This window comes from Thunnus thynnus, chromosome 11, assembly GCF_963924715.1.
Source record: "Thunnus thynnus chromosome 11, fThuThy2.1, whole genome shotgun sequence".
NCBI lineage: Eukaryota > Metazoa > Chordata > Actinopteri > Scombriformes > Scombridae > Thunnus > Thunnus thynnus.
Genome location: NC_089527.1, coordinates 23,319,492 through 23,339,381, shown reverse-complemented (window position 1 = coordinate 23,339,381; position 19,890 = coordinate 23,319,492). Strand labels below are relative to the sequence as shown.

Below are 19,890 nucleotides of genomic sequence, written 5' to 3'. Positions count from 1 at the left end.
TCAATCACAGGATGTCACTTTCCTTCATTCCCTCTGACACCTCTAGATTAGTCTGACCCTTCTTTTGATAGCATTTCTTTCAGGTCTGATGAACTGAGCATAATTAAATAATATCAATAATTCAAAATTGTGATAGTTTTAGGTTGACTACAGTTTATGCTTCAGACCTGCAGAGCAACAAGACTTAATTAACCCTTGTGGTATCTAGCAAAGCTAATATTTCTGGTTTAATTTATCCAGGTTTTCAGATATCCAAGACACAACGGGGGATTAATGGATTTTTTTGTGGTGCTCACAGCACTGAAAAATCAAATTAATGAAACTGATCTCATTCAAACTATTTTAAATGAAAATATTGTCAAATTGTCATTTTCTTTTCTTTATTACAAAGGTGTAGTATACAAAACCATAAACTGTACAACATTCATTTCTTTTCTGCTTTGACCTTGGGGCTGAAGAAGGATGACATAGGCTTCATGCCAGTCTTGTCCACTTTAGCCAGACTTTTCTGAGCAGCAGTCATCTTCTTGGGTGGCTGGAGTGAGGGGCAAAAAGTAAATAAATCAATATAACTCACCGACATTGCACAGAGATAGAAGGGAATTCATTACATATCTTGACCTTCAATTCAAACAGAAAAAAACATGTTTTCTCAAGGTAAGGCCCCTTGACTTGTGTGTGTACTTTAGAGACAAAGCTTAAAGGTGCAGTGTGTAGAATTTAGTGGCATCTAGCTGAACAGACTTGGCAGAAATAGAATACAATATTCATAAGTATGTTTAATTAGTGTATAATCACCTGAAAATAAGAGTTGTGTTTTCGTTACCTTAGAATGAGCCCTTTATATCTACATAGGGGGCGGGTCCTCTTCCACGGAGCCCGCAATATTGCGCTGCCATGCTTCTACAGTAGCCCAGAATGGACAAACCAAACACTGGCTCTAGAGAGGACCTTTCGCGTTTTTCGCGACTTTCACAGCCACCATAGGTTCTCCTACATGCTCGGAGGGGGAGGAGAATTCAGTTGGTTGCAATCTGCAACCACACTGCTAGATGCCACTAAATCCTACACACTGGTCCTTTAAAGAAAGAAAGCGGTAAACAAACATGAACTACACTAACAATCACTATAGGTCTTAAAAAATGATTCCAGCAATGAAAACAAACAAATGATCAATTTAGTTAATCTGATATAATCAAAACAAATGATGATTTTATCATTTCTGAGCATCCTCCTATAACTGTTTAGTCTATTCAGGCAGACTGCTCTGTATACACTCACTTTCCGCGCAAAGTCTGCACTGTTGAATTTGGTGTAGTCCTCTCCAGCTTCCACCGGATTGTCTGAAAGTTTCCGCTTCTGCCAAACGAGGAAGTAAGAAATGCTTTTCATGACCAAGAGCACCAAAGTTTTGTTTTTAACCACAGAAACACACTACTACTAGTTTCAATGACCTCGCACTGTAAATAAAAAAGCTCTTAAATCATAACTGATGTTAGAAACACACAAGCAGTGATTTGTTTTCCCCCAATGTAAAAGTCAATCAACACATGCAACTGCAACAACAACAGAGGTGGAGGACTACAGAAAATGTGCACAGTGGTTTCGACAACAGAAATGAGACAATATGCCACACCGACTCTACTCACGTCTAAGGCAGACACCAACATACCTTAGTAGGTGGCTCTGTCTCCTTTGGGCTTGTGAGCTCTGGTAACCTGTGGAGGAGAATAAAAGGCATGGTTGAAATGCATCCTCACCATAACTTAGCACTAATAATGATTATAATATCAAAGTGTTAAATATCTGAACATACTGCAAGTGTTTGAGGAGAGCTTTGCTCAGGTCTTCGCTGATATACTCTGATATCAGACCATGGGCATAGCGTAGGTAGTCCTCTGTATCATGGAGATAAGAAAATGACAGTGATCATATAGTTTGAGGTTGAGTGATATGAAAATGAAAGATGGTGAAATGTTGTTTCAGTGTTTTATGATGGAAATCATGCACTATTACTGCCATCTATTGGTCAATATCCTATGTGCTGCAAGAACTAAGGTGGAAAAAAATACAAATGGGGCCCAAATAAAATAATTTCTCTTTTCATAGAAAGCTGACACTGGAATTTTGGGTAGTTATAACAGTGAAGCTGCCTAAAGTTGAAGCAACATGCCTTCATTTGCGTCTGACTCTGACTTCACTCTGACGTATGTTGAGGATTTCACTCCTTCTCCCACAGAGATATTTCTCTTCTTGAGGGCAGTGACTGTCCTCTCCACCTACACCAAAACAGAAAAATCATAAAAACAAGGATGCATTTGATATGAGTGCACTGTTTTCACATATTTTGGGATATTACAGCTCAAATGTAGAGATGTTTGAATTCCATTAAATGGTGACGATGAATACTTTAGAGTACCTTTTTCTTTAACCAATCCATCGTCTTCTCTTGACTGTATCGATGAAACTTCAGGCTTCCCACCTCTGGAAGTATGACACCAGGCATTTAAATAAAGCAACCAACATAACCTTTCTCATCGTGTGATACTAGCTTCATGAATAAACTTGGACCTTTTTCCTCAGCAATGTGGTGCATGGAGGCCAGTGAACGTGTGCAGCTCAGCAGCCTTGAGCAAGCTGGGAACTCTTCATCCATCATCACTTGATCCACAGGCTGGAACTTCCCCTGAGCAGCAAATGACATCAAAATAATTAAAGCTGAGACTGTATGTTTCATGTGTGAGGTGTAAGTTAGGAAACGGAAAGGGTTAAAGTCTTATTTACAGCCTCTGATGTACTATTCAGGTTATAGTAGAGACATGATATTGCTGAGACTACTACCTTTCTAATTTTTATTTGTGAGGAAGCACTGCCTCCACAAAATAGCTTTACTGTCTCCTTATAGACCACAAAGTGATCAAAAATATTACAACAAGCTAACAGGGAGGGGGAAATATGGGCTGCAGGTGTGTGGTGTTATCATTAAAGGAACAGTCAATCATTCTGGTACAGTCACTACACTTCTGAGACACCTTCAAAAGGAGTCTTACATACAGTATTTAAGAAAACTGAATACACCCCTGGTCAATATCACTAACATTTCTTTTAAAAAAACGGTGTTTGACTAATTAAACTATAATCAAAAGTCCATATTTAAGAATGAACTGTGACAAAAGTCGGCACACCCTTCATTAGTGAGACTCCATTCTTTTATTTTTCTATATTTTGTATGCCTGCCTTTATTTCTGACAGATTAGATCCTCCTGGGCAGGGATGATACCAGTCTTGCACAAATCTGCGGAGAGATGTTCTGCCATTCTTCACAGATAATTCTTTTCAGCTGCTCTTTGCTGGAGGGGTTTTGTTACTCTACTTTCCACTTTAAAATACTCCTAAAGTATTCTGTTGGATTGAAGTCAGGGGACATACTGTACTTGGCCAGGTCATAGTTTCACTTTTTTCTTCTGCTGTGGTTTTTGCAGTGTGTTTGGGATCATTGTCATGTTGGAAAATTCCTCTCCTGCCAACCTTCTTGAGACTGGGAGTCATCTTTTCATTCAGTATTTGGGTATACAATCTTGCATTCATAGCGCCATCTATAAATGTGATCTCCCCTACACCTTTTACACTATGCAGCCCCATATCAGCACACTCCTGCCTCTATGTTTCATGTTCGGCACTATGCAGTCAATGTGGTAGTCTTTGTCAGGTCCATGCCAAACTTATTTATTTTGGTTTCATCTGACCAAAGAATGTGCTGCCAATATTCATCAGGCTTCTTTTCTATTTCTTTGACAAAGTTTATTCTTGTAGTTTTGTGCCATTTTTTGAGCAATGGTTTTCTTCTTGGATGTCATCCAGGTTGACTTCATGTCCTTCACTCTGTCTGAACAGTCACTGAAACACCAATTTCGATAATCTTTGTGCCAAGTCAGAAGCACTTGCCCGTCTGTTTTTCAATGCAAGGTTGCGTAAATAGCTAATTGTGCATATGATGATTTTTCAAGGAAGGCCACTGCGCCTTCTGTTACTGGTGGTTTGGAACCTCCTGTACCTCCTAACCACTGCTGCAACTGTGTTTTGGCTTCTATTCAGTAGCCTACTGATGATCTTGTACCCTCTCCCATCTTCATGAAGTCTCACAATCTGGCTTCTTACTTGTTCAGGCAATTCCTTACCATGTTGGAGCCATGTTGCATTAGACACAACCCAGGCCAAAACTGAGAGTTGTGGTGTTCACAGGTCCTTTTATAACCTTGTTCAGGAAATTAGTCTTAACTGGAAGTCCCAGATGTAATCATTTTTCTTTCAGTGGTCACAGGTGTTATCACTTGTGTAGCATTGAGGTTGTACTTTGAAGTCTGTATTTTCAATTTAGTCTATCTAACCTGTTTGTTTTTAACTATAAATAAGATCAAATACCCTTCACTCCACCCTAAAATACTACAGTTATTGTAAGATGATAAAATGTTGAATCATTTAACATTCTAGTGATATTGCACAGGGGTGTCTCAGTTTTTTAATACACTATACACGTTGTTACATGTTGCAAATGCTGTTTCTAGGAATTTTGGTAATGAAATAGTTCCAATACAATGTGTCATTTTAACATTTTTCTCTCCATGAGCGCTAAATAGACCACATACAATGTATCGTGTATGCTTCACAGTATTGGTGTTGTAAGAAGTCTTATTTCATATCTGTATAACACAGCAAGTCTTGCTACTTCTCCAGCTTAACTATAAGTTTAAACATATTCATGCTTAATATAAGTTTGATAGGTAGACTAGGAAAAAAACCATCAGCCTTCAGCGGGAATTACACCCTTCGCTGTGGCAGAGTTGCAGAGGAGTTACACCACAGTTACACCACAATAATCATCAACATAACTGGAACGACAGCTGTGAGATGAACAGATTTCTTTTTCTTACCTCTTTGCCAGATTTAATCAAATAAGGCAAAATAAGATAGAGAGGATCCATTGGTGTGACAAAGAGAAGCCTCCCATCTGTTAAAAAAACGAGACAACTAGTTGATTAACACATGGTAAACGTTTTAGCCAAGACCACAATTTAAATAACCTTCCATCATCTATGAATATTTACATGCACAGATATCATTATAAATGCTGACATTTCAAACACTGTTACATAGCCTGGTCATATCAGATTGATAGAGATGCCAGTTTGCAGAATATTAACCCTCTCATGTACATGTACCTTGGTTAGATTCAACTTGTGACAGCTTTTCCTTTTTGTCAACACTGTTTGTCTTTAATTGGAAAACACTGTCATGATATATGAATGTATATATATGGAGAATGTTCCTCTGGAGAAGTTAAATACTTTTATGTGCAGTGGACCTGTGGTTTCAGCAAGGATGATTTGGCCTATTTGAAGCTCTATTAGCATCATAAGCTGCTATGAAAGCTCACATAGCAAAGTGTTGATTGCATAAGCTCTTTTACAGCTGATAAAAACTGCTGATGGGAACTGGACGTAATATGAACCACTTATGCAGCACTGTTTATGATAAAGTTTCGATAAAGATGCTGTAGAGCAGTGGTTCCCACAGTGGGGTTGCCACAAGGTTAATCATATAATGTCATCTAATGACATTTAATGTCTCTCTTTTGCTTTTTATCTCTTTAATGTGAAGCACTTTGAGCTGCATTTTGTATGAAATACTGCTATACAAATAAAGTTATTATTATTATTATCATATCATTGTTCATCTACTGTGTGTTTTTAATAACAGCAACATTTACATTAACCACTTTTTATGTTATGTTCTCAAACATATCAAAATACGCAATAAATATCAAAATAACCACATTAAAATCTCTCTTAAAAACTGTTTAATATGCAGGAGGCCGCAACTAACTCACTGTTGCCGGTTGTCATAGTAACACAACACACTTTCCGGCTCGGGAGTTTTGCAGGAACTCAGCAGTCAGAAAAAAAGCGAGTGTCAGAGCAGCAGTGGAAAGATTTGAGACAGTAAACAGTTCAAATAAATGCTGAAACATCTCAGCTCTCAACACAGAGACGACTGAATCTGAGCCAACTGACAAAACTGCTCAGCTAATGGCTTAACGGACAAGTTTTGGCTGTTTGCAGAAGACGGATATCCATCGTCATACATCCACATTCACTGTGGTATTGCATGTTCCCAAAGTCATATTTGTGTTATGTGGCTCTCTCATCGCTGGTAAACAAGAGACGTCCTGTCAGTGGAGTCAGACCTGCAGGTTGTTTTCTCTCAAGATCAACAGCTCACATGTCCCATTAAAATGCCTGCAACCGTTTTTGTGTTTTGTTTGTTTGTTTGTTTTTCCTTGTACATTTGAAATATCGGCTCATTTTAACTGAAGAAAATGAAAGAAATACATTTAACATATTAACTCATTATTATTGTTATTGGGTGATTGAGCATGTATATAATGTAACATAATATCAACATAATATAGGCTAATATAATAGAATTTATTATAATATAATATGACATTGTTAAACCCAATAAGCTTCTGTGTACATATAGGCTATGTAAGTTATTTTGGGGGTTGGGTACTCGGGGTGCCATGACAAAAAAAATCCTTTGAAGGGTTGCTGTGGTCTAAAAACCGTTTGGGAACCACTGCTGTAGAGTAACACAGTAATGAGTGATGACACCAACCTCTCTGTACAGTCTGTCCAACAAACCAGGAGTGGAAATCTTCTTCAAATGCTTTGACCTCATAAAGCTGCACATCACCACTTCCCAGCATGTACAGAGATGCTGCATCTGCAGTGACAAAATGAGGAACAGAATTACTTTCACTACCACGTCTGCACAAGCAGCTCACAAGATACAGCATTAGATTTCTGTGAAGAATCAAAAATAACAGCAGGCTCTTCTGAAGACGTTTACTTGTTTTTTATGTGACTGTTTATCACATATTGTCATAATGTTAATACAATGTTGTTAGGCCTGCAACTATTGATTATTTTCATAATTTAATCAATTAATCCCAGGTCCAGTCTATAAAAATGCCTGAAATTGTGAAAAAGTTCTGAGAGACCAGGGTTACATCATCAAATTGCTGAGGCCTTGTATTATAAACAATCCAAAACCCAAATAAATGAGTTGTAATTATATAAAAACAGGGAAAACAATCATATTTTTAAATTTGAGAAGCTGGAACCAGCAAATAATTGATATTTTTCTTAATAATTATCTACATTATTATTAACGATTCATTTCTGTCAACAGACTTATTTATTAATCACAAATGTTGTACATTGCTGCGTCATGCTGCATGACAAGGTTTTGGATCTCAAAAGCAGTAATTTGGGGAAACAGTTTAAAAGATCAATGAACAGCTGAAACTATCAGTTGATTAATCAGTTGGCCAACCGACAGAAGAAATGCATCAATTTTGATCACTGATTAATCATCCTTTATGAAACAGAAACATCTCAATTTCCCTGGTTTCAATTTCTCAAGTGTGAACATTCACTGATTTCCATAATCTTCTATGATAGTAAATTTAATGTTTTTGGGTTTTGGACTGTTGGTTGGAGAGAAAAAAACAGGCAATCTCAAAACATCACCTAGTTCTGGAAACTTGAGACATTTTTCACTATTTTCTGGCAGTTAATAAAGCAAATAATGAAAATATCTGTTAACTGCATACCTAGATAAATACATAATAATAAAAGTTAGACCTGTGGAGGGATTCCTCAGTCTCACAAAAGCTGGGTCGCTGTCATGCTTCTGTGTGTCGATGACAGAGTCTGTGGACACCCAAACAAAAGATACATGAACAGCTGCAGGTGCAATCTGACAAAACATCACTGTTTACACTGTGTGGAAGATGATCAGTGTGCAGCTGCATGCACAAAGCAAGAACAAAGGCAACTCTAACTCAAAACAAAGTTAATAACTTGTAGTAACACGCTGATGTGTAGCTAATAATAGTGGCATGCTAGCAACTGCATCTCAAGTCAAAGTCGGTGATGATAAATGTAAGAAGCGCTATGAAACTTTGCTAATGTTTCCTGGTCAAAACAAACATAATGCAGAAAGCTAGCTTAGCTCGGGCATGACTTGTGACGTACCTGCAGCTATGACAACCCAACTGTCATTTTGTACATTAGGCGTTCGCTTCTTCTTTTCAGCCATGTTGTATTATTAGACTTTACAGACTGAATTTCTGTTGTGCCACGCTGTGTTATTGATATAAGTTAATACCTATTTAGGCTACAAACAGCGTTGGCCAACTGAACATGAATGGCTAGCTGCTCTTGCCTGACAACATGAGCTCAGAAAAGGCGCCTCTCTCCTTCTCTGCACTTCCTGCGGTTTCTCACGCAGGAGAAACTCCGACACTCATAACTGCTCCGTCACCTCATTTCTGTCCAGTTTTTTAAAACTAGTAATACTAAAAGGGTTTGTATAATTAAGTTAGCGTTTTATCATCGAAACAAGCTGATGAAGTTGCGAAAAATACACTGCGTTAGACTTGTACTTTACTCTGTTTACACTGTTTGTAATGTAATGGTACGGCCCGATATGACGTCATGCCCACATGCAGTTCCTCAGTACGGCCACTAGAGGTCAACAAAGGACTTTGATCAAAAATTACAGTGCATGGTGGCATTTGGATTTGTACTGCACAGTTAATCTCCCAGTTACTTAGCTGATATTTCTTAAATATGCTTTGGTCTTCACAGAGAGCCAAAAGGTCTTCTCTCAGGTGCAGGATATATGGTGACCAGTTATCCTTTGGCAAACTGGCACACAACAGATTGGGGGATCCATCTGTCCTTGTAAGAGGAGGGCATCTCTCGCTCTCTCTCAGGATATGACACTGTGAGTCCCAGTTGGTTTTCAGTGAGTCACTTGTTTTTTTTCCTCCTCCTGCACTGTTTATGTGTCTCTGTGCATGCTCGAGTGCGGATGTGTAGGATGTGTGTGTGTGTGTGTGTGTTTGTGTGTGTGTGTGTGTGTGTGTGTGTTTCCATCCCTATTAATGACTATAGCTGTGTCATCAATTTGTTTAACCATCCAGGGGTCCCTCTGATATGTTTATGTTTTTTTTTTTTATTTTGGTGCTGTTTATTTTCCTCTCTTCTAAAAACACCCACAGCTCAGCCTATTAACAGGTTTTTAATTAGCTTGTTTTTGGTAATGATGAAGGGAAGGATTTGTGTACCGGGTGACTGAGCTTTTTAAACATAGCCATACAGTGTGCCTGTGGAGAGCAGCATGATGTAGAGGAAAATTAGAGTCTACACTGGGTGACTTATTGCTTTGTGTTTCTCTGACATGCTCATTTTGATGTCACCTCTCTCGCTGGTTTTCAGTTTTTGTGGCCTTTTTTTTTCAGTCAGTTCAAAGATAATGTTGCCATACAGGCCCATTTGCTGATTTGAGCTACACATGCTCTGAACACTTTGAACACTGTCTCAATTCCTCCTTGAAATCAGTTAGATTTATGTTGCTGTAGTCTGTGGCAAAGAGAGCGTGGGTGAGATATTGTCGGTGAATTACTTGTTTTATGGGTCCCGGGAGTATCATACACAACAGTCTGCGCAGCTAAACAGAATATTCCATGAAAGCTTTCTTTCTTTTTGGGCTGCTTGAGGGAACGTCTGTGTGTCTGACTGCCAGGAGAACAACAGCGGCCTTTCTGATACACTGGACCACAGACAACCCTAGAGAGCCGAGTCCTCTGTCACCAGCATGCAGACGGGAACAAAGTGGGTCTAAATTTAGGCCTCGATATGGCCTTGTAGACCCGGAGTTCGAGACCCCTCCATGCTCTCCGAAACCCAACTCAACAATTCGCATCAATCATACTGCAACAAAGAGAATTTCAACACAACTAAAACCATGTCTGTTCTTTCTTTCTCCCCCTCAAGCTCTACTTCCTTCTTCCCTTTCTAATGTGCTTCAGAGCTTGCTATTTCTTGTTAAAAATATTCCAATAAACTCGTCTGTGGAGGTATAAGGCTTTATTGCAGCCAGCAGGCGGTAGACTGTTGGTCACACTCTGCTGAGCACATTGAGCAACCCATGGTCCTATCTATCTCTGTGGCCTCATTTGTGGTGGTCCAATGCAGGGTGACTGGTTACAGCTTACATATCGACTCAGCCCCAAGCTGTCATGTCACCACCATGTGCTGTGCATTAGCAAGGGTGTATTTTTACCCTCTTCATCGCCTGTCTTCGGAATTTATGGAGTAAGAGGTGAAAAGAGCTGATATCAAGAGCATACATATTCACCACAGTGCATTTTTTTACTGTCATTACTGCCAAGAGAAGCAGGTTATAAATAGAAAGACAACGTCACTTAGGGTGCCACTTTTTCAGTACAGACACAGACACAGGCTGTTATTTCACACAGCTGCAAAAAGCCACATTACCATTTGGAATTCCCTACAGATGTAAACTCCATCTTCAGTTCAAGGAGATAATGTACACATTGATGCACTCATAATAGACATACACACACACACACACACACACACACACACACACACACGCACATAAAAACAGATGTGGAGAGAATTCCCCTTGGCAGCAGAAGCCTTTGAGTCATCATCTGGGATTCCCTTCCTCTCACTTCCAAATATGGGTGGGATTGTGAGGCAGAATGTGGAAGGCAGAGTGGAACCCCCTTGTGATGTCAGAGCTTTGGAACAGTGAGCCTCAAGCTGACTGGAAACTCACAGGAAGGAATGTCGGGAATGCAAAAATCACCGAAAAGCTATTCCCTCGTGCATGTTTGTAAAATCTGAGTTGTAGCGCTCTTGCCTCATGCGCACACACACACACACACACACATACACACATACACATACACACACATAATGTTTTTCGCCAGTCCTCTCACTAGGGAGATATGCTTTCCCGTAAAGTCTAATTCCTCTTCCCCCCCCACCCCACAAGATGGTGACTCCTTATTCCCAGCATCAGTTGCTCTGTGTGAGGCCTCTGGTTGAATGGTATTTCCCCTCTACGTGAGTGCAGCGAATGATGTGAGTGCTTGAACATCAACTGTTGTGTGCTTGACGTAGACCTTTGAATTTTGAAAATTTGGAGAGATTTATACATTTTTGCCAAAATAAAAGTATTTTCTATTATACGTCACTTTAGTGCTTGACAAGCTAGTGTTTAAATTTGTGAAACATAGACAAAATATACATGAATATTGAACAAGCTTATGAAGTATGAAGTTTAAACCACCTAACGAGGGCCAGATTAACCTACTAGGTGGCCTCGAAGCATGAATCATGTGAACCTTTTGAACCCTTATTCTTCCCACCCTGCGTGCATTGTGTATTCAATGTATCCTTTTGCCTTGAATTACCTATCAAGTACACTCATTCACTAACCACTACTCCTAGACTTGAATACTACCTGCCCCAAGTTTGCTGTGTGTCATTAATTTGTGGTAATTATATATATATGTACAAATATATTTAGAAATAGGCATCATGTAAGCACACTATAAACTGAAATAATAAAAGGTCTTAAAATATTACATTACATTTGGACACACTAGTGCAGTGCCCATTCAAAACGTGCCTGTTCGGAACGGGCCAAATGTTTATTATTTCTCGAGAACTACATATGTATGTATGAATTGACAAATGTATCAATTAAAAAGATAAGGAATTAATAAATCAAATGGTTTAAATCCAGACAGAAACTTCACCAGTGAGACTAAACTGAGGTTGAACCGTAGAAGCAGTTTACAGCCTTCCACTGGTTGATTCTGCTGCCAATCAAACATGTCTGTGCTCCTATTGGTTAGTTTTACTGCCTCAACCTCTGTTTTTTTCTCCTTTATGCAGTCCTTCTTCTCTCTTGGGCATTTTAACTGAGCAGTGCGCATGGCTCAGCAAGTCAGAGCCCAGAAGCCCCACCCTGCTGTGATGTGATGGTGTTTGTATCAAACAGTCCCTGCTGCACTCAGACACTGAGCTGAGCAGCTCGCTGTTCGCTTGTTTATTCAAAGTTTATTAAACGTGTCATGTGTCCAAACTTCACACTCGACACTGCACTTCCTTTGGCCCTCAGCAGTACACCTGCCAAGTGTGAAGTCGAGTCAGAGCCCAGAAGCCCCGCTGCCAAACAACCTCCGCTGCACTCAGAGATGGAGCTGAGCAGTATGCTGTTCGCTTATTTATTCAAAGTTTATTAATATTCATTAATATGGTCCAAATTGCACCAAATTCAACACTGCACGTCCTTGGCTGCCCAGCAATACACCTGACGAGTGTGAAGTAGATTGGATGAACGGTTCTCCAGATATGCGAGGGACAAACATACAGACAGACAGACAGACAGAGATTCCTTGCTTTTTAGTTAGATGTACTGCTGTGCCCATTCAAAATGTGTCTGAAACATCCTGCAGTAAGTCTTGAACATACATATTAAGTTTCGTTCACAGTAGAGCTTAAGTCTCTTAAACTTTTTCAAGTCATTAACACTACAGATGTAATCCCACCTCTGACCACGATGTGGGTTGCAATGGTAGAGTGACGCTGTCCATTTTCTGGTGTACTTTACCAAAACAAAAATACTATTGATCAAATTGATACATTCAATATCTACACAGTAGACCACAAGCCTGAGGGTCTGTTTCCCACTTTGTGTAGTAATATAGCTATAGTCTTGCACCTAGGCATCAACCCTGTCAAGATAAAGGTACCCTGACGGGATTTTGACCACTAGTAACACTGTGGAGCAATGTTCTAATCAGTGTCTTCCTGTTTTGTTTTTCATCTTGATGCGATACAATGCAAGACGATACGATACTATAATATACAATAGGATACGATACGATACAGCACAATGCGATACGCATTTCTGCCAATGGTTTCAAACTATTCCACTGATCAACAGGTGGCGGTAATGTGCCAAGAAGAGCAGCAATACGCCAGCAAAATTCACAGAAGAGGAAGCCTGCAGGCAAGCAAACATGGTTGTAAATAATGCAAAAGTTATAAAAACATCTGCCTTGCGAGGTGTTTATGAAGAAGAAAATGCATTCAGCATGTTTGTGCGGCCTTAGTAATACACACAATACTTTTTGGTGAGAAAAACTAAATGTAAATATTACTCCATGGGGTACCATTGATGTGGTGTTAATTACTTAAAACTGAATGGAACATTGTACTATAAGACTTCTATAAGCCATTGTGCAAAACACTTTATAGCAGGTTGCCAAGACTTTGGTTATCTCTTCATTTTGTATGTTTCACATTTGTCTTGCACTGTTCAAAGTTTATTAATTATAGAACTAGTGCTGAAATAATTAGTTGATTAATAAATTGGTTGATAGAATATTAATTGCCAAATATTTTGGCGATTGATTTCATTTCTCAAGCAAAAAAACCAACAAATATTCACTAGTTACGGCTTTTCAAATGTGAGCATTTGCACCTTTTTTCTGTTTTGTATCAGTTTAACTTTAATACATCAGATTTAGACTGTTGGTTGGACAAAACAAGCAATTTGATGATGTCACCTTGACCTCTGGTAGATTTTGATGGACATTTTTAATTATTTCATGACATTTTATACACTGATGAATCAAGAAAATAATTGGCAGATTAATTGATCTTGAAAATAATTGTTATGTATCCCTACATGGATCAGTGATGTGGGCTCTAAACAGGGTCTGATAAAAATATCAGCTTTCAGGCAGTCAGGGGGGCTGCCTGTCCCAGAGGCTTTCATCTGCCCATGATCCCTGCCTGTCTCCTCTCTCCCTTTTCCTTCCGTCTCTTTACTCTGTCCCGCCGAGTAGACGTCCCACAATACACCATCCCCAACCCTAATTATTGTTTACTAGGATCAATCTCTCTCTCCCTGTCCCTCTCTCCATCTCTCTCTCTCTCTCCCTCACTGTCTCCCGCTCTCTCAGTGTACCAGGGACCAGAGACGATGTGGTAATTACATCTGCCGACTGCTGGTCTGCCGCAGACGGCTCCGCAAGTCTCTCTGCTCAGAGAGAAATTAGAGACTGCTCAGCACATGTCCAGGGCTGTAATTAGAATAAGTACTCTGTGTATGAAATGTGTTTATTTGTTTATTTATGAGACCCCAGAATTCCAGGGCACTTCTCTTCGCCTCTACTCTCTAAGGTTGGGTCAGGACAGGAGATATGCACCAGAACCCCTGTTAGGGAGTTAGCATAACTTCTGAGTATGTGTGCTGTATTTACTGTTTCAGCATGTCTCAGTTTGATATTATTTTGGTTTGATAGTCGTTTTTACAGAACCGTAACTTATAAACTCCAAGTAGTGTTGATGTTTGATGGCTATCGTGCTTGATACTAGATGTACCGTTAATAAACAGTCATTTTAAAGAATGGAAATTTCCTGATGCAGAGAAAGTTGATCCAGGGTCTACCCAGTTTTGGAAGAAGTATTTAGATCCTATACTTAAGTAAAAGCACCAGTACAACAAGTAAGTTCTACAAATAAAAGTCAGAAAGTTCAGACACAAAATGTACTTAATGTATCAAAATTAAACGTCCCCTGTGGCTGATATATTTTTATATATGACATTATTAGATTTTTTAACACTGATGCGTCAATGTGTAAGCAACATTTCACTGTTGAGGCTGGTTGAGGTGGAGCTAATTTTAACCACTTCATACAGCTAGTTTAGATTCTCAACCTACGAGTCAGCCACCTCCAGAGGGTCACAAGAGAAATTTATGAGTCGTGAGATGGTAGGAAAGAGGAAAAAACAAAGTTCTACTACAAAAATCTGTCTCCATTTTTTGGACTTTTCTCTAATGGTTTGTGTGTGATGATAACTGTTTGAATGATCCAAGTGAAGTTTAGAGGAGAAATCACTCTTTGGTGGAGCTGTTAACAACTCAGACATCTGAAACATGACAAGGAGACCCAACCAGACACTGTAATAAAGGGTCACAAGCTAAAAAGGTTGGGAATCATTGGCTTATCTTTAATAATATATTGTATTTCATGATCTTTTCATATGTTTTTTAATCTAAAATCTTAATCTGGAAAGTAACTTTGCTGTCACATAAATGGAGTAAAAAGTAAGATATTTTCCTCTAGAAACGTATTGGAGTAAGAGTGTAAAGTACCATAAAATGGAAATACTCAAGACAAGTACCTCAAAATTATACTGAAGTACAGTACTTGAGTGCATGTATTTATCTGTTTTCCACCACTGGTCCTATCAACTCTGGAGGTTGCTTGGTAACCTCTCTGATCTGCAGTCTTCAATCCAAACATCTTTACATGTTTACTTAAACTTTATATCAAGCCTGTGTATCTTTTCAAAGAAGAAATAACAACTCCACCGTCATACAAATGAAAAGTTGAACTCATAAGAAACAAAAAGCACCCTTGCTCATTTCAATACACTCAGTGGTTTTGCTCCTACAGCCTTACTTGTTCTGGTATGACCACAAGCTTATGGTGGTTAATGTTGACTAAAGTGTAGATACTTAGTCAGTGTGCTGACTTGATGGCTCTTCTCTATTTGTGCTATACTACGTTCAAGCGTTTACCGTTATCATGTTAATGTCACTTGTGGCCACAGTGGCTCACTTCATTAAAATTACATGTTATGTAAATTATTCACTCAGTGTTGTCACTTTGTGTCTCCATATTATATAAATCTACTACGGCTACTGCTGTCTACATACGACACCAATTACACGTGTCCTCAAAGAGGGATTTCTGCTCTGTTACTCCTCCTGACGTCCCTTTTTTTAAATGCTTTTGTTGAGTTTTTCCTTGTCCAAGTTGACCCTCTTGTAAAAATTGTGATTTTGAGCTATATAAATGAAATTAATTTGACTTCACTATAACAAAATTGTGGAGCAAAGTGGATTCTGTTGCCTTCATGTTTACAAGATGAGAAGAAGCAGCTATATAGGAAAACATACAGCTCCAATTTTACAAAATATAGCTTACTTTTTTTTCCAAAAGTCTGTCTTTTACAAATATATTGAGAGAAAAACATATTTTTTTCTAAAACTTGCATATCAAAAATTGAGCAGACACCTTTGGCTTTCAGTACCTTTATATCAACCGTTTCACCTGCCTACCACTCTGCCACTGGAAATTCCAGAAATCAGTGAATCTCTTGGAGAAAGTAACAACCCACTGCTTCCCATACACCAACATGTCTCCCATTTTACTTTGAAGGGATCCAGTTTCAGACACAAAATAGTCAAGGGGACCAAGAGTTGCTGAGGGGCGCTTTCTCCACTCATAGATTTATGAGCTGCGCAATGAGACAGTCGACAACTCAGGCCATTAAAAGATTATCTGGATCTTTCACAGGCATACTGGGATCATTTGGGAACAAAGTCATTATGTTCATTCCTTATAAATCTGCAAGGTGGAGGGTGACACATTGGGGAAACGAACAGTCCATTACCATGTGTATTTGTGTGCATGCATGTTACAGTATGTGTGGTTATTTTATATTCCCCCTTAAGACAGATAAATTTTCCTCAATTTAGAGATATCCTGTACATGTGTTTGTGCGTATCTCATCTTTATAGAGGACAGCTTTCATTCTGACCCCAAACCACTGTCATCATATACTGTATATCATCTCTTATCAGTGATGCTGAATGATTTAACCACAAGGGTTAGAGTGTTTATAAGCAGATTTGCTTTTGAATCACACTCCATAATCTGAGAATCATTACTGAAGAGAAAAGCAGATGCTGGATGAGAGGCAAACACATAAAGGTGTTCATGCGGGGGGGAGGTGGAGTGTCTACGCAGCAGTGACACACACTGGACGGCTGAGAGCCCAACGTGTAGCCTTTAACTTACCTCAGAAGATGGATTGACCCAGCTGCTTCATAAAATAACTAGTCAGTCTCTTAGTGAAATTGTTCCCATGATGGATATATGCTTTTATGTTTAGAACTGTCATTTTTCCACTAAACTAAAATGACTCTTGTCATGATTTCATGTGCTCTGAAGGACTTCACATTAGAGCAGTGCTGAATTTCTTGACCCAATGCACACAATCAATAAACCCATTGGCATTTTAAACACAATCATTTTTAAGTAATGCATGAAATAGTGTATGTCAGCAAATATTTATATAGGGACAAGAATGGATAGACAGTGTGTAAGACCACTGACTTCACCATTCGTGACTGGAAAGATAAAAATATTATTCATGTGACATAAAAGTTTTGGCAAATTTCCATCATATAGGCAATGACTACTTTACTTGCCAACACCATTATCTTAGAGTGTGAACAAGAGCTTTAATTTCCACCAATAAGCTCTTATGACTGGACAACAATAGCTGAACGAGACACTTTCATCTCAATAGTAAAATTGGTAATTACTCTCCTGACTGGACCCAGGCTCACAGTCTGCATTTTGTCCTTGGCTTTTCAGGGATAAGGGTCTTGGCACAAACTGGCCAAGTGTAATGTAATCGAAAGAGGCAAGACTGTGAATCTGGCGGTGTGATGTCATAACTATGAGACACTTGTGTGATATCATAATTATGAGGTAATGGCGGGAGGGGTGTGCAAGTTTATGACTTTGGCACACGCTCAGTTTACCGTCAGCCGACTGCAACAGGGTACTAATGAGAATAGATGGCCTGCCTCGAGCTATCCATGTGTGCCTGTGTGTGTGTATGTGTGTCAGCATTTGTGAGAGACAGAGTGCACATGTTCGAGCAATGATAAATTGATGGTTATTGGCTGAATGATGTACTCAAGAAAGGGTTAATGCAAATGACCTACAGGTACGGACTGGAGAGCACCAGAGCGAGGGAGAACGCACGAGGGATCCATGTGAGTTTCGAAGTCAACAGGTTTTGAAGTTTGTATATATGCAAAAATCTGAGTCTCACTATAGATAAGACACTGACTCTTCACCAACATGTTAAGTGTTTGTTTCTGTTTTTTCCAGCTGAGAAACATTGCAAACCTCAGGCCTGTTGTGTCTGGAGCTGTGATGCTTTTATTTCATTTTGTCCCTCTTCACCTGCCTCAGCAAAACATGGACTGGACTGCTTACAAGTAGTCCAAAATATTGCTGATAAGCTATTGACCAGGTGCCATATTCACAAAGCATCCTAAGGCTAAAAGTATATTTAAAAAAAGTAGAAACTCCTTAAAATAATGAGCGTGTCAGTCCTAACTTTAGTCCTAAGTTTTTATTGTGTGAGTAATACACAAACATTTTAATGCTAAAAGTAGCTCCTATAAGTCTGAGAGAAGTTAGAGGTTAGAGGCCTTTGGACTCCCAAGTCAGTAAAACCCTCTCATAATCAGTCAGCTGCTGCAGGCAATGATCCTCATTGTGGTTTTTTGGAAAAATACAACAACAAAATTTTTTTAAAGCACATTTAGATAGTGGTCAAGTTAATGAGGACCCAATTATCTCACCAACAAATTGAAACAGTCCAATCCAATTACATCTATCTCTTTCTTTCCTTCTCTCACATTGACAGATACAGATCGGTCACTTGCCAACTAGTCACTGTGGACTTTAGTGATTAAGTTCTTTCATGAAACATGTCATTCATAGCAACGTGGTCAAACCCACAACTTCTCTTAGCTTAGGAGTTTTCTCAGTTCCTTACTGAAAGTTGCTCTCGGCATCTTTGTCAAAATGTCGTCAGAGGAAAAACTTGGTTAGGAACTTTTAGCACCATGTAGGAGGACTCATATAACGTTAAGATAAAATCCTTTGTGAATATAGCCTCAGGTTCTCCGAAAAAGGTCTCATTTGACACCAATCTTGATTTTTTTTTTTACACTTTCTTATCAAATTCTTGTAATCACTTGTAGATTTGTTGGTTGTTCTTCACTCCAGGCTTAAAACTGAAGGAGACTGTGCTTCTGACATTTGGACTTAAGATCTGTGGACAACCTTAAACAGAAGCTCAAGACCCTCTTGTCTAGACTTGCACTAAGACTTTCTTTCTATTTCTTTTGTTTTTACTCTTGTTTAGTCTTCATTTTATGTCCCTTGCTGTATTTTTTTCTTATTGTGAGGCACTTCTTCTCAAGAAAGGTGTTGTCTAAATAAATGCCCTTACTCATTTTTGCATCAGTCTTATTCATTTTCCATTGTACTATTGACACACTCATAAGATTAGTTTTATTGTAAACTCTCAGAATGAGCAAAGGTTTCGTTCATTACCACATTGAGTATTATGTGGTCTGAGCAATCCACAATGGCGTAAGAATGCTGTAAAGCTAATCCCTGAGCTTTAGTGTACATGTTGTGCTGATTTCTGGTTGCTAGTTAGTCTGATGATAAAACAATCATCTATTGTTGGACTCATTGTTAGTCATTCTGAATGAGGTAGTGCTGTCTGGGTGCTTTCAGACAACTCACCGTCATCAAACACATTACTTCTTCAAAGATAATTTTGAAAACCAAGTCTTCAGATTTTTACCTATATATTAATTTCAAATGGACAGAAGATCAGTCCTTGTTTTCTTAGGAAAAATTCATCCTTTACTTGGCTTCTTTATTGGGGAAATCAGAGTGTGGGGGTCAGCCCATAAACAACACCAGAGCTGTGTTAAGAATCAAAAGATTTTATTCAATATAAATAGCAATAGTATGCACATTTTCCACATAATTCAGAAATAACCCAAAGTGATAATGAGATGCACTGATGAGTTGCTTTTAACATAGGTAGGTGTCAATTAACTTCAATTCTGAACCATTTAATGTGAAAGTTATTGGCATACTATAAAGCTCATAGTAAAAACTGGCGAGCTAGTACAGCAATTTCTGTTACATGAGTACACATATGGAGAAAATTTTGACTTCACAGTTCCACTTGCATGCAATAACAGTGAGCAAGCAGTAGACTGTGTGGAGAACAAAAGAAAAGAGAAAG

General features: G+C 38.9%; 1 protein-coding gene and 1 long non-coding RNA gene across 4 annotated transcripts; one reads left to right on the top strand and one right to left on the bottom strand.

The window, feature by feature from the left end:
- Positions 1–363: 363 nt before the first annotated feature.
- rnaseh2b (ribonuclease H2, subunit B) lies at positions 364–8,527 on the bottom strand. 2 transcript variants are annotated; one of them, XM_067603954.1, is made up of 11 exons: positions 8,100–8,525; positions 7,707–7,775; positions 6,676–6,783; positions 4,932–5,008; positions 2,572–2,686; positions 2,420–2,484; positions 2,174–2,279; positions 1,817–1,898; positions 1,673–1,718; positions 1,282–1,359; positions 364–535 (listed from the first exon to the last, which is right to left on the bottom strand). In XM_067603954.1, the coding sequence occupies exons 1-11, from the start codon at positions 8,161–8,163 to the stop codon at positions 425–427; spliced, it is 921 nt and encodes a 306-aa protein (XP_067460055.1). In that variant the 5' UTR covers positions 8,164–8,525; the 3' UTR covers positions 364–424. The 2 variants fall into 2 exon arrangements, with proteins under 2 accessions (XP_067460055.1, XP_067460056.1); XM_067603955.1 differs by lacking the exon at positions 1,282–1,359 and having other exon boundaries at positions 8,100–8,527.
- Positions 7,784–19,104, top strand: LOC137192908 (uncharacterized). 2 transcript variants are annotated; one of them, XR_010930651.1, is made up of 4 exons: positions 7,784–8,006; positions 8,715–8,853; positions 17,773–17,821; positions 17,940–19,104. It is a non-coding gene; the product is annotated as an uncharacterized lncRNA (long non-coding RNA). The 2 variants fall into 2 exon arrangements; XR_010930650.1 differs by lacking the exon at positions 7,784–8,006 and adding an exon at positions 8,347–8,430.
- The last annotated feature ends 786 nt before the right edge of the window (positions 19,105–19,890 follow it).

Bases quoted from the DNA above. Each gene is read 5' to 3' on its own strand.
- rnaseh2b (XM_067603954.1), bottom strand. From the start codon at position 8,163: ATGGCTGAAAAGAAGAAGCGAACGCCTAATGTACAAAATGACAGTTGG. The intron at 2,687-4,931 runs GTAAGAAAAAGA...TTTGCTGCTCAG, and splicing joins TGATTAAATCTGGCAAAGAG to GGGAAGTTCCAGCCTGTGGA. The intron at 2,280-2,419 runs GTACTCTAAAGT...GTTTTGGTGTAG, and splicing joins TGGATTGGTTAAAGAAAAAG to GTGGAGAGGACAGTCACTGC.